Source organism: Suncus etruscus, chromosome 12, assembly GCF_024139225.1.
Source record: "Suncus etruscus isolate mSunEtr1 chromosome 12, mSunEtr1.pri.cur, whole genome shotgun sequence".
NCBI classification, from domain to species: Eukaryota; Metazoa; Chordata; class Mammalia; order Eulipotyphla; family Soricidae; genus Suncus; species Suncus etruscus.
Window position 1 is genome coordinate 5,865,163 of NC_064859.1, and position 13,680 is coordinate 5,878,842.

Sequence of the window (13,680 nt, forward strand, 5' to 3'; positions counted from 1 at the left end):
AACAAAAACTATGTGCAGTTTTAGGGGCCCATGGAAGTAAAATAAAAATAATGTTACTTCCGGGCCCGGAGAGATAGCATAGCGGTGTTTGCCTTGCAAGCAGCCGATCCAGGACCAAAGGTGGTTGGTTCGAATCCCGGTGTCCCATATGGTCCCCCGTGCCTGCCAGGAGCTATTTCTGAGCAGACAGCCAGGAGTAACCCCTGAGCACTGCCGGGGGTGACCCAAAAACTAAAAAAAAAAAAATAATGTTACTTCCTACATTATTAAATATTAAATAATTTCATATGCAAATTGTGTTACCAATAAGTCTTTTTGGCCCTTAGGCTATTACAACATGATTATAATATGAAAGAAAAATACAAATCTTTATTATCCCCATATATCTCTGAAATCGGACCCAGGCATTCTGAAATTGAAGGCAGCCTATAAATTGAAAGTTCCTAGACTGAGATTAAACAGAATAGTCTGAGTTATTCAACAAAGGAAAATAGACTGATTTAGGACCACAAAGAATATGTGAAGTGGTGATAACATTCCTTTCAAAATAAAAAATGCATCACAGTACAGCTCTGCTGATGTGACCATTTTTTTGTGTAGAGAAGAAAACATAACTTAAAACCATCTTAAACTGGGGCTGGAGAGATAGCACAGTGGTGGGGAGTTTGTCTGCATGCAGCAGACCAAGGATGAACCTGGGTTTGATTCCTGGCATCCCATATGGTCCCTTGAGCTTGCCAGGAGCAACTTCTGAGTACAGAGCCAGGAGTGCCTCCTAAGCAACACCAGGTGTGGCCCAAAAACCAAACAACAACAAGAACAAAATCTTAAACTGATTTCAGAGGCTTATAACAGCAAGCTACCCAAAAAGGATATTATTTTTTAAAAAAAATATAGTTTAAATTCTATAGCAGAAATACTCAATACATAAGCTTTCCCTCAAAACTTAAATCTTGTTAGAGTTATAAAATCTGAATACATTCAATCATAATTAAAGGTGCACAGTAATATACATTGTATCTTTTGAAAGAACATACAGAAAAAAAGGGACAAATATTTTTGCCTAAAACTCAAATAAAATTGCATGTTAAAAATAATACAGAATCACAAATTATTGTAAAGAAACAAATGTAACACAAGACATAATCCTATTCATTTAAATTTTATAATAGATTCACTCAGTACATAAATCCTCCCTCAAAGGTTAGCATGTAGAGTCATTAAATTTGGATACATTCTATTATAATTACAAGATGCATGAAATTATACATTTTGTTTATTTTGTCTTTTGAGGAAGTAGAACGTCAAAGAAAAAAATTTTTTTTGCTTAAAATTGGTCTTTTTCTTAAAAATGGCCCAAAGCAGTGGTGCAAGCAGTAGGGCATTTGCCTTACACATGCTGACCTAGGACAGACCACGGTTCAATCCCTGGCTTCCCATATGGTCCCCTAAGCCAGGAGCGATTTCTGAGCACATAGCCAAGAGTAACCCCTAAGCACCACTAGGTATGACCCAAAAACAAAACAAAAAAATTAAAAAATAAAATTTGCCTTTTTTTCCCTTATAATTAAAACAAAAATTAAATTGTATGTTAAAAGGAATCCAGAATCTCAAATTCTTTTAAAGAAACTACTATAACGTGGGGTCTTCTAATTCAATTCATTAGCCTAGTATTTACTAGGTTTATACCAATTAATTACATAATTTAAAATTTTTTAAATATCTGGTTTCCAGACAATATTCACAGCTACTTCTGCCCTTAAGAGAAGTAGAAGAGCAGTTTTAATTACAGTTTGTCTTTATTTCCTAAACGTGAATAATCCATGTATTATTAAAGCATATATATATACATATATATATACTATATGCTTGAATAAGCATTCAGTATTCATACATACAAACATGTGTAAGACTCACTAGAAACATTCTCCTACTCATATGTGGAGGCCACAAGTTTCCCTGAGATGGTAGTGATCACAGAAGATTCCCAACTCTGGTCGATGGTTTCCAAACAATGCAAGAGTATGAATAGAGGATTGTATAAAACAGAAAGTTTTTTCAAAAAGATTTATGGTATGTTGCTCTAATTCAAAAAGTATCAGTCTTCCTGGTTAAAGGTTGGCAAGTACGTTTTCAATTTTAAAATTTCTGAAGTTGTCTCTTCTCTTTCTTGATAGAAGCTGAGTCCAGTGATGAGCTCAATATCTGTGATCCGAGCTCTGTGTAACCTCAATAATTCTTCAACCCAGGAAGATTCATGCTTTCCATGCTATGGGAGGATGGGGATGGGGATGGGGATGGGGAAAGGGAATAAAGAAGAAAGGAAATAATTGGAACTAGTCAGTTCATTTCCCCTACAAGGGTCTATCTGTCCTACTTCATACTGTTTTGACATTTTGTTCTAAACGACATATGTCATAGGTTTATTAATTCCTTATCTTGTTTATTTCATTGTATCACACACACCATAGGTATTTAATTAGATATATAATTTTTAGAAAAAGGCTTGTGAAAGAAACTCATGTTTTGCACTGACACATGAATTTCAATAAAGACTAGAGCAATAGCACAGGGGAGTAGGGCATCTGCCTCACATGTTGTCAACCCAGGTTCAATCCTTAGCATCTCATATGGTCTCTGAGCACTGCCAGGAATAATTCCTGAATACAAAGCCAGGGATAACATATGAACACTGCAAGATATGAGGAAAAATAAATAAATAAATAAATAAATAAATAATTAAAAAGGAACTTCAATGGTGTTGGAATAAAAAGTGCGGTCAAACAGTACCAGATGCCATGGGAACTGTGAACAGAATATAGGGACTACTATGAAGAAACAAATTCATATTATGCAGAATCAGGACATGGGTTTACCTTACCCAGTAAACTAGGGCACATTATTAACATAGGATTCCTTTACCTGCAACTCCTTATTGATTTGTTAAGTTAGGAGAATCATATGTTATGATACATGCAGATGTACTGTATAAAAACTGGCTCTTATCAGAATTAATTCTCTTCAAAGTTGTACTGAAGAAAGAGTTAGGAAAAGTAGTAAAAACTAACTTTATTTTAGGTGATGTAGTAAAATATTGACTAACCTGAATTCTAAGTTATGAATATTTTTAAATGTATAGTATCTTTAAAGTTTCTATCACCATAAAAACATTATAGCCAAATGGCATTCAGATGTTAGATTTATTGTGACAATTTTATAATGAGTACAAATATAAAATTATCATGCTATGCATGTAATTAATGTTCTAGTATAAAGTAAATGTTCAAGTATAAAGTGAAAAAGAATGTGAAAAAAAGGTAAGAATTAAGTGCAGAAAACAGCAAATGGAGGCAGAAATGGTAGTTAAGACAGGCATAAAAATTGAAGCTATATCCTTCAATATCCCATAAGGTCCTCCAAGCTGGCCAGGAACGATTTCTAACTGCAAAGCCAGGAGTAGCCCCTGAGTGCAACTGGGTGTGGCTCAAAAACCAAAAGAAAGAAAAGAAAGGAAAGTATTCACTAGTTGGTGGGTCACAATTGTACTTTTGTACTTTTAAGACTATTTTAGACTTATTTCATACACACACAAAACAAAAAACAAAAACAAAAACAACAAAAAACGGACTACGAAAAGGGTTGTAAAGGAAGTGAGGAAAAGGAGCTGTGAATGAAAAACAAGTGTAAAAGAACACTGAAAGGAATTGAAGAATGCTTAACTAGTTCTAAAGGAAGTGAGAAAAGAAAATCAGTTCTAAAAAACAGTCAATCCATTTGACTCAGTGATCTAGTTACTCGACTAGAAAGAAAATTTCCACCTGTTCCAAAAGTTGCAAGAACAGATAAAAAATATATTTAAAGTGATTTTAAGCCCACATTCTTTTAGTTTTTAGATTCTACTTGAGATAAAACAAGACATCAGTAAGACTACCCAGTATGATTTCAAGCAATCTTCTTTCTGGTGATAACTTTACACTAAGTCTTCTAGATACACTGGTACTAAGAATTTGATAGCATGTTTACCTTTAAGTTATGGGTACACTAGCTTCAGGAATGGTACAGATGGAAAAGGAAATCAGCACTCAGTTCACGGAAATCAACACTATTTTTTGTCAATGTCATATGAACCCATGGCTAACTTTACGTGGGAGAAGAATAAACAAACTATCTAGATAAATAGCTTGCATGAGTTTAGCCTGCAAAGGCATGTACTAAGAACAGTGGTGCCAAATAACAGGATAAGACTAGTCCCTAGTGTTCTTGCTGACCAATGTACCATCATAACACTTGACCTTTGGATTTCTTTATACAAGAGGAATTTCTTACTTGCTTAAAGTCATTTGCTTCAGAGCATAATGCTAACTGATATGTTTAGGGTCAATGCAATCTTTAAAGGAGAAAAAAATAAAGGGTATTCATGGAATCTGTCCAACAGGAACCAGTTGGTAAAGTTCATACAAAACAGTCAACGAAAGAGTAAAAATCTTACTACTCTGTAAAAATACAGAAAACTTAGTTGAGATATATTCTATGAGAACTAGTCATTTAATTCTGACAGCTTATTGTAGAAACAATTAAGCAATTAAACAAAACACATCTTCATTAAGTTTAATGAGATATATTGGAAAACCTCTAGAAACAGGGGTGGCAAACAGGTCACTGTATTCTTGGCACCTAGCAAGACCACACTGCCTGCTTTGTTCAGTGATATGACCGTAGTATCAGACTATCTGTATTAAAGAAGTGAATTGAAAACAAGTACAGAGCAGAGTGACTAATCATAGCATTCTCTCCTGTCTAGTTCAGATTGGGATAAAGATCTTTTCTGCCTTAGGATTTTATATATCTACTATCTCTCCAATATCTTTTCACTGAGGCTGATAAAAAATGAAAGAAAGGAACTACTTGTTATAGCCATTAGGTAAGAAAAAGATATCAAGGGAATCCAGACAGGAAAGGAAGAAGTCAAGCTCTCACTGTTTGCAGAGGACATGATACTCTACTTAAAAATCCCTAAAGATTCTACCAAAAAGCTTCTAGAAAAATAGATTCATATAGCAAGGTGGCAGGCTACAAAATTAACACACAAAAAACAATGGTCTTTTATACACCATTAATGATAGGGAAGAAATGGACATTAAGAAAACAACTGCATTCACATTAGTGTCACACAAACTCAAATATCTTGGAGTCAACTTGACCAAAGATGTGAAGGACCTATACAAGGAAAACTATAAAACCTTGCTCCAAGAAATAAGAGGACACACGGAAAAGGAAACACATACCCTGCTCATGGATTGGCAGGATTAACATTATTAAAATGCTAATATTCCTCAAAGCATTGTACAGATTCAATGCAATCCCTCTAAAGATACCCATGACATTCTTCAAATAAGTGGATCAAACACTTGTGAAATTTATTTGGAACAATAAACACCCTCGAATAGCTAAAGCAATCCCTCAGAAAAGGAATATGGGAGGCATTACTCTCCCCAACTTTAAACAGTATTACAAAGCAATAGTTCTCAAAACAGCATGGTATTGGAATAAAGACAGGCCCTCATCAGTGGAATAGGCTTGAGTACTCAGAGACTGTTCCCCAGACATACAATCACCTAATCTTTGATAAAGGAGCAAGATATCCTAAATGGAGGAGGGAAAGCCTCTTCAACAAGTGGTGAGCAAATGCCTTATATGGTAGGAGTACTGGGTTCAATCCTCAACCACAAAGTACCTTGAGCTCTGCCAGAAGTGGTCTCCCAGGCAGTTAACTAGGCATAGACTCTGAACATCACTGGGTCAATCAATTGATTATCTCTCTCTCTGTAACACACACACTAACACATACACACATAAATGTACTTATATTCATATTTTTAATATTTTAGGTAAAACAAGTCTACCTACCACACAGCTCTCAATGTTATCAGTCCTGTGAGGCAAAATGAAAGATAAGGTATCCAAATTCCTACACTCTGAGGGAATCTGGGTTGTATTTTTACAACTTGTGAGCACAATGAAGAAGTGAGTTGGAATCAGAATTTCTTGACTACGGATAAGTCTTCTGTTTCTGTAAAATAAGACAATAGGCATGTTGGGGAAGAATAAACTATCTTGGAATGAAGTATTTCATAAGAGCATTTGTTTAATGCAATATAGCTAAACACAAAAGTAAAATAATGAAATGTATTGTAAAAGTTAGCAATCATCGTATGTCAACACAGTCTGCTAGATTGAAACATTTAGAAGACAACAATTGAGAACAGAGTCACAGTACAATGGGTAGGGCATTTGCCTGCCATGCAGCTGACAGGGGTACAATCCATTATACTCCATATAATCCCCCCCGAATGAACCAGGAGTGACCTCTGAGTGAGTGCAGATCCCTGAATACAAAGTCAGGAAGAAGTAAGCCCTGAATAGTGCTGGGTGCAGCCCTTTGTTTTACAAACAACATAAATAAGATGCTAAAATTAAGATGGCATTTTATGATCTATAGTAATAAACTGAATATAGGATTTCCTAAATTTATCTTCACACATTGGAATGGAGACACTAAATAGAAGTAAAAATCTCTTGTGAATGCCTACAACAAATATTGTAGCCAATTGTTATTAAAAGTCTTATGAACTGTGCATTTATGGGAACAAATGGACAACAAAACTGGTTGGGGGCTTTTTGTTTGTGGGTCCTTACCCCACTGTGCTCGGAGATGACTTCTGGCTTTATACACAGGGATAACTCTAGGCAGTACTTGTGGCACTGGAGTCAGTAGACTGTAAAGCAAGTGCTCTGATCTTTTTCTCCAGCCACTGGTTCAAGGTTTTATAAACCAGTTCCTACAGAGAAACTATGCTGCTATCATTTTTTGTTTTCATGAAATTTTCTTTCCTCTCCCAGTTAACTTTATCCTTTCCAGTTGCACTATATTCTTAAGATGGCCCAAGTGGTATTTTGCGGAATATATTGGGAAGTAAAAAACAGATGATAAGGACTTATGAGCATCAAAGAGAGGAAAAAGGGTGGTGAAGATTTGTAGACACTAGAAGTGAAAACAGGTAGAAAAGACTTACCAGTATGGAAATAACCAAATCACCAGAGCATAGAAATGGAATCAAAACAGCTAATTGGCTTAGTACAAAATCTTTTATTCTTCAAGGATTCAAATCAAGGATTCAAGCCTTATCTGCAGTTCTGCTTTGTAAACTCTTACTTGCTTCCACTTTTGAAGACACAGAAAAGGAGTGGACCAAGAGTTTTAAGACCAAGAGTTTCCAGGGCTACTTGAACTCTCTGTCTGTACTCTCTTCCACCCACTTTGGCTGCAAGCTTTATTTTTTGACTTTCTCTAACAGTCATCCTAATTTCTTTATTTTTTTGGTCTCAAAAACTAGACTTATTTTTAGAACTTTCAATTTTTAAATAGTGGAATCACCGTTTTCAAATGATTCTGTCATATTCTGTAACATATAAGCTGATGGAAACAGAAGGATCTGATTGAATATGTATATGGGAAAGTTATAAAGTTGTTGGAAGGGAAGGAGTGGAGGGAGAAAAGAGTTGTATCTGGAATCGAACCCAGGGTCATTCATACATGCAAGACAAGCACTCTACCACCGAGCCCTAAAATTGTCTTTCTGTTCTAATGTGTGATTTATCCAGAGTTGTGTGGGATCTTATGTTTTAAGACATAAACAAAATAAAATGACTGATGACGTGGGGAGGGGCATTGGCAGAGTTAAATGGACACTAGTGAAGGGATTGGTTTTGAAACATTCTATGCTTCAACTTCAATCAAAAATAACTTTCGATTGTAATATCATGGTTACTAAGTAATTTTTAATAAAAAAGAAACATGTTATATTGACAAATTAATTTGGTTGTAAGTACACATGTATACTTATACATGTAAGTTGTAAGTATACATGTATACGAAGGAATACCCAAATCAGTCCATAAGAGAATTCTCAGAAAAGGACTAAATCTCAGCAGAAACTTTGGTCTCCTTTTTCTTGCTGACATAATAATAAAAGCTGCTTCCAAAACTTTTAATCACCATTTTAATAAAGAGTAACCAGTTTGTGGGGGGTAGCACAGCACACTTGGAGCACATGCTTTGCATGAGACAGTCCTAGATTCAACTCCCGGCACCACTTAGTCCCTCCAAACTTTGAGCCAAATGGACTTGTGCACTGTCAATTGTAACCACAAAAAAAAAAAAAAAAAAGAACCAACAGTTTATATACAGTGTTCTCTATCTTTCCTTTATAAAAACAGTCCGAGTCTATCATTCTCCTCTAGCTAGAGCTGGTCAAAACCGTAAAATGTGCCCAGTATCAATACTTGGGCATTACTGCTTTACAACCAGGTTAAAACTTAACCCCAGGTGCTTCTAGTCATACCATATACCAATCTTTTAACTAAAAATATAATAAGAAAATATTTTAACTAATGACACAGAGAAATTTTAAACACTGATGTTACTTTCTTAACATCTGTCTTGTCCTGGCCTGCAAGACTCAGTTATTCATGGGTGCAGAGAGGATCCAGCCTGAAAGAGAATGGGGGGAAAGGGAACCAAGCAAATGGAGGCTTGTCAAGGTTCCTTTATTTGAACTGCACAGGCTCCTTTTAAGCACGATTTTACAGGGGTGGAGAGAAGGCAGGATGGAACAGCCTGCATTACAGAGGTCATCTCGTGGGTAACCTTTACATGCTATGTTTACATCAGAAACACAGGAACAGTTTTACTCTAAACTAGTGAAGCTTCAAAGATGTCACAAGCTTCCTGGAATGTTTGACTGATAGGACACTGTGGCATTTCTTTGGGCTCTGGGGCTAGCCAATGCCTTAGGTTAAGTACTCAGGCCACACAAGACTGGTTTGTCCTACTGGATTTCCTATTAGGGTCTGGTCTCTGGCACTGGCAGAGTTCAGCATTGAAATTGGGGCATAGAATTACTCACTGAAGGGGATAAGAAATACCAATTTTATTTCTGATTTTGTTTTCATTTATAATTTTTTATTGAGGTAGTGTTACTTACTCTTGATTGAGTTTCAGGCATACAATGAATGTTCCAACACCAATCCCTTCAACTAGTGTTCACTTCCTTCCACTAATGTCCCCCTGGAAACTATTTTCATCTAAAAAATTTACTGAACACAAAGCAAAACTTAAACATTAATCAGTTATATCAAGGTGCTCTCAGAGTAAAAAGAAATGTTATGTACATAAAAATGACTCGTGCGAGATAGAGAAGATTTTGTCAAATCAACTTGACAAGTAATCACATTTGACAACTATGTTTAAAAGCCAATGAAATATGTTCTTACTGTTTCAGGGTCTCTGCAGCATCATAACGTCCATCAAAATCAAAATCAAACACAGGACCACTAACAACATTGATGCCATTTCTTTCCTGAGCGTACCTTTGCAGTAGGGTGCCATGGAAGTATTGCCATATTACTGAAACAAAAAGACAGTGAGGTCTTAAAAGGACAAGATTTCAAGAGGCAAGCGAAATATGAGTACCATGATAAAACTTCTGTAAAAATTAGTCATTTTCTCTACTTAGTGTGAGGCCAAAGATCTATTATCCAGCTTTGTCTTTTGGAAGGACTGGTAGGCAAATATTGATTTCAATTGTTTCAGGGATCATCTTCATGAATTTGTCATCATATGTAATTATAAATGGTAACTGTCACAAAAACCAGAAAAGGTATGTGAATCAGTTTTACTGCTAAAATCAGAGTATTCCCACTAAAATTATTCCAGATATTCCAGATATCATGATCTCTTACATGTTCTCCTTACATGTTCCACATTTTGAAGTTCTATGTCACAATAATATAAAATTCATAATTATTCCTATAAGTAAAAGGCTCAGAATTAATAAAGAAGTAGAATTTATTTAGTCTAAACACGTAAAAATATGATCAAGAACTTCCATATGGTAAAATCAGTAAAACAGACAGCAGTCAACAGAGGTTTAAGTAGAGTGCATTAGCTTGATAACCTAGGAAATAGCATTGATCCTTTTTTATACTTCTAAACTTTATAAACATTTAAATTGAAGGTAGAGTAGCAGATATTGGTATATATACATATATATTTCACAATTTTATCACATAAAATTTCTCAAAGTAAAACAAATATTTAAAGTATTTGAAATTCTGTCACAAACTTCAGAAAAATTATATAAATATTATTACAAACATAATATTAATCTTTGTTTACCTTGAAAATTCTGGTACATTGGTACTATATTAGTAGTAAGCAATGCTTCATAATGTATTTGATGTGATACTTTATTTAGTTCTACAAAGGAAAAAAGAGAAAAAAATGTTTTTCTCTCCATAAGTAACTCAGAAATTATAGTTTCTCTATACTTTCCTTAGGAGCAAATTAAAACTAGCCAAGGGGCATCAGAGTGATAGCACAGCAGATATGGCATTTGCTTTGCACCTGGCTGAACCAGGTTCAATCCCTGGCATCCCATACGGTTCCCTGAGCCTGCCAGGAGTGATTTCTGAGTGCAGAGGCAAGAATAGCCCCTGAGCACTGCAGGTGTGGCCCACCAAACAAACAAACAAAAATAGCCAAGGGCCAAAGTGATAATAGAGGAATAGAATGTCTGCCTTGCATATGGCTGACCTGGGTTTGATACCTGGAACCACATGTTTCCCTAAACCCCACCAGGAATAATTATTGAGTGCAAAGCTAGAAAACTTGAACACCAATGGGTATGGGTTAAACTAAAAAAAAAAACGTTTGAATGTTTTGTTATTTATGGTAAATTAAAAATGTTTATATAATTTCTTCTTTAAGATATTTTTCTGTTAGTTTTGGGGCCACATCCAGCAGGTTTCTGGGCTTTGTTCTGAGGGGTCACTTTGTTGGTGCTCAGGGGAGCATATGGGATTGAAACAGAGTTGGCCATGTGCAGGGCAAGTGGTATACCCACTCTACTATCTCTACAGAACCTCAAATAATAAAACCTCCAAATAATAAAATCTTATGGATCTGGTGCTATAGGAATAGAAGTTGCCTAGCATGAGACTGACCCTAGTTCTATTGCCAGTAATGCATATTGTTCCACAAGTATCACCCCTAAGCACAGAGCCAATAGTTTAATCCCTGAGCATAGCCAGATGTGACTCAAATACCTAAATAAATAAATAAATAAATAAATAAATAAATAAATAAATAAAAGACTTTAATAAGACCCTCAAATGAAATTCATTCAAACTACTTCATTTGCCATTTCAACTGAAGTGTATTGTGTTGCCAATCTTCTTTCCTTAAACTCACAGTAAAACAAGGAAAAAAAATAATGTCTGGTTTCAAAACGATGCCTGATAGCCAGAAAAAACATCACAGAATGTCTGCCGTGAAATACTGCACAAGGCTTCTTTGTATGAGTTCTTGGTTTGGATCTGATTTATTTTTATAATGCAGGCCAACCTCTGACTTCACACACTTACTCTGGGGATTGGATTGGATCTAGATGATATATCAACACCTAAAATCTCCTGATTTTTTTCCCCATTTTTAAGGCTGGCCTCAAAGTTTCTACATTTTAATACTCTACATTTTATCACTTTAACAAATAGAATCTTAACTCCCCCAAAAAGACACTCATGGAATCAGTGAAATAACAAATCCTGTAAAACTCTACCCTTAATACTTTTTTGATTTATTGTATTTTAATTTTAATTCAATAACAAAATTTACTTAAATAATAAATATTTTGATTATTTTAATTTTAAATCAAGGAATATATCTTCCTAACCTCACTGATTTTCCTCAAATTCTGCTCCCAAAAATGCAGAAATAATGCTGAATACCCTATTCTACAGGGGCTACATTGAAAACTATCCCTCCAGATAGCAGAAGTTTTCTAATATGAAAGATTTACGGGCTTTAAATATGTCCCCAATTACTTCTCATCCTGGATTTTCACCAATAAATACACAAGGTGGTTTTACATGGCCCCCATATATATGTCAGAAAAAAAGAGAAAGGGAGAGGGAAATAGATAAGAGAATGGAAGAAACTTACGTGGTGGAGTGAGGAACCCATAACTCAGCTTAGTGTTGCTTTTATAAAATGAACACTTATGGACAGGAATAAGAGAAATACGAGGGTCATGGTAAAAACAGTTGGAAAAATGTTCTGTAGAGAAACTGTCCTGAAGAATAAAATGAAAAAAAAAATCAGGCATATAAAAGAAAAGCAGATTGTTTTATAAATAATTAAAGGTAAACTACTACACAAAGTTATGGTGTCTTTGTAACTTATTGATGTTCTTTATGTCTCCATTTTTCTACTGGCACTTTTAACTACTTTTCTAATTAACATGCAGCTGACCAAGGACGGTCTGTGGTTTGATCCCCCAGCATCCCATATGGTCCCTCAAGCCAGGAGTGATTTTGGAGCGCATAGCTAGGAGTAACCCCCAAGCATCACCGAGTGTGACCAAAATTACAACAAAGGAGTACAAAAATATATTATTAAAGATGTTAATTATTAATCACAATGTACAATATATTTTTACTATACAATGCTAATTTTGTTAATGTTTTTATTTACTCAATTTTAAACTCCTATAAAGTAAAATGTTGATCCTCATTTTTGGGGGGCCACAACTGGTGATGTTCAGGGGTTATTCCTGATTCTGAGCTTAGAAATTATTCCTGGCAATTTTCAGGAGGACCATTTCAGATGACAGGGATTAATTTCAAGTTAGCCACATGCAAAGCAAGCACCCCACCCAAGATACTATCTCTCCAACCCCTTAAATGCTCATATTAAGTGTTCTGAATTTTATTACAAGTACAACTACACAAACTACATTTGGAAAGGTAAAAATAGAAAATGTCCCCTAAATAGAAAATGGGGACACTGGTGGTGGGAAAAGCACACTGGTGAAGGTTGTTGTACATTGTATGACTGTAACTTAATCATGAACTACTTTATCTGTGGAGGGGTTGGGGGAACTATATTATGAAAAACGTTGTAACCATGGTATTTAAATAAAAAAAATTAAAATGCAAAAAGCCAAAAAAGTACCCTAAATAGCAATATTAATAAATAGAAAATACAAACTTCAGAAGTGATATAGCCCACAATTTGTATAGCTCTGCTTTATAAGGAAACTTAAAATTCAAACATAATTATATAATAAAATCATACAATAACATAAGATACAAAGTAATGTTTAAAAATATAACACTAGGGGCCAGAGCAGTAGTGCAGCAGTAAGGTGTCTGCCTTGCCTGCAATAGCCGAGGATGGACCGTGGTTCAATCCCTTGGCGTTCCATATGGTCCCCCAAGCCAGGAGTGATTTCTGAGTGCAGAGCCAGGAGTGGCCCTTGGGCGTCACCGGTGTGGCCCAAAAAAACAAACAAAAAATATAACACTAAAAAGATAGATAAACTATAAAAACAAATACAAAATTTTAAACTGAAATAGTCTTCATAAATTTTTAAGTAAAACTTGTAAATGTACACATGTAAATGTGGTAAATAATTCCCCCTTTTACCATTTTCTGACTCTATTTCTGTTTTTCCTCCTGAACACCATTCTAATCTCATAAAAAGTTTTTTTTTCTTCCTAAGGTTTGTCTAACCTTCGATTGTCCAACTCTGTATGGACCTGCATATATTATCATCACTC

At 35.2% G+C, this 13,680-nt stretch overlaps 1 protein-coding gene across 1 annotated transcript in view; it reads right to left on the reverse strand.

Annotated features, from left to right (window-relative positions):
- Positions 1–1,719: 1,719 nt before the first annotated feature.
- The window catches only part of ENPP1 (ectonucleotide pyrophosphatase/phosphodiesterase 1), a 92,832-nt gene continuing 80,871 nt past the window's right edge, over positions 1,720–13,680 (reverse strand). The window contains exons 22-26 of the mRNA XM_049785016.1: positions 12,062–12,191; positions 10,238–10,318; positions 9,334–9,466; positions 5,908–6,070; positions 1,720–2,269 (exon numbers count right to left, since the gene is read on the reverse strand). Coding sequence (XP_049640973.1) covers positions 2,099–2,269; positions 5,908–6,070; positions 9,334–9,466; positions 10,238–10,318; positions 12,062–12,191 — 678 coding nt within the window. The 3' untranslated portion in view covers positions 1,720–2,098. The remainder of the gene's footprint in view (positions 2,270–5,907; positions 6,071–9,333; positions 9,467–10,237; positions 10,319–12,061; positions 12,192–13,680) is intronic.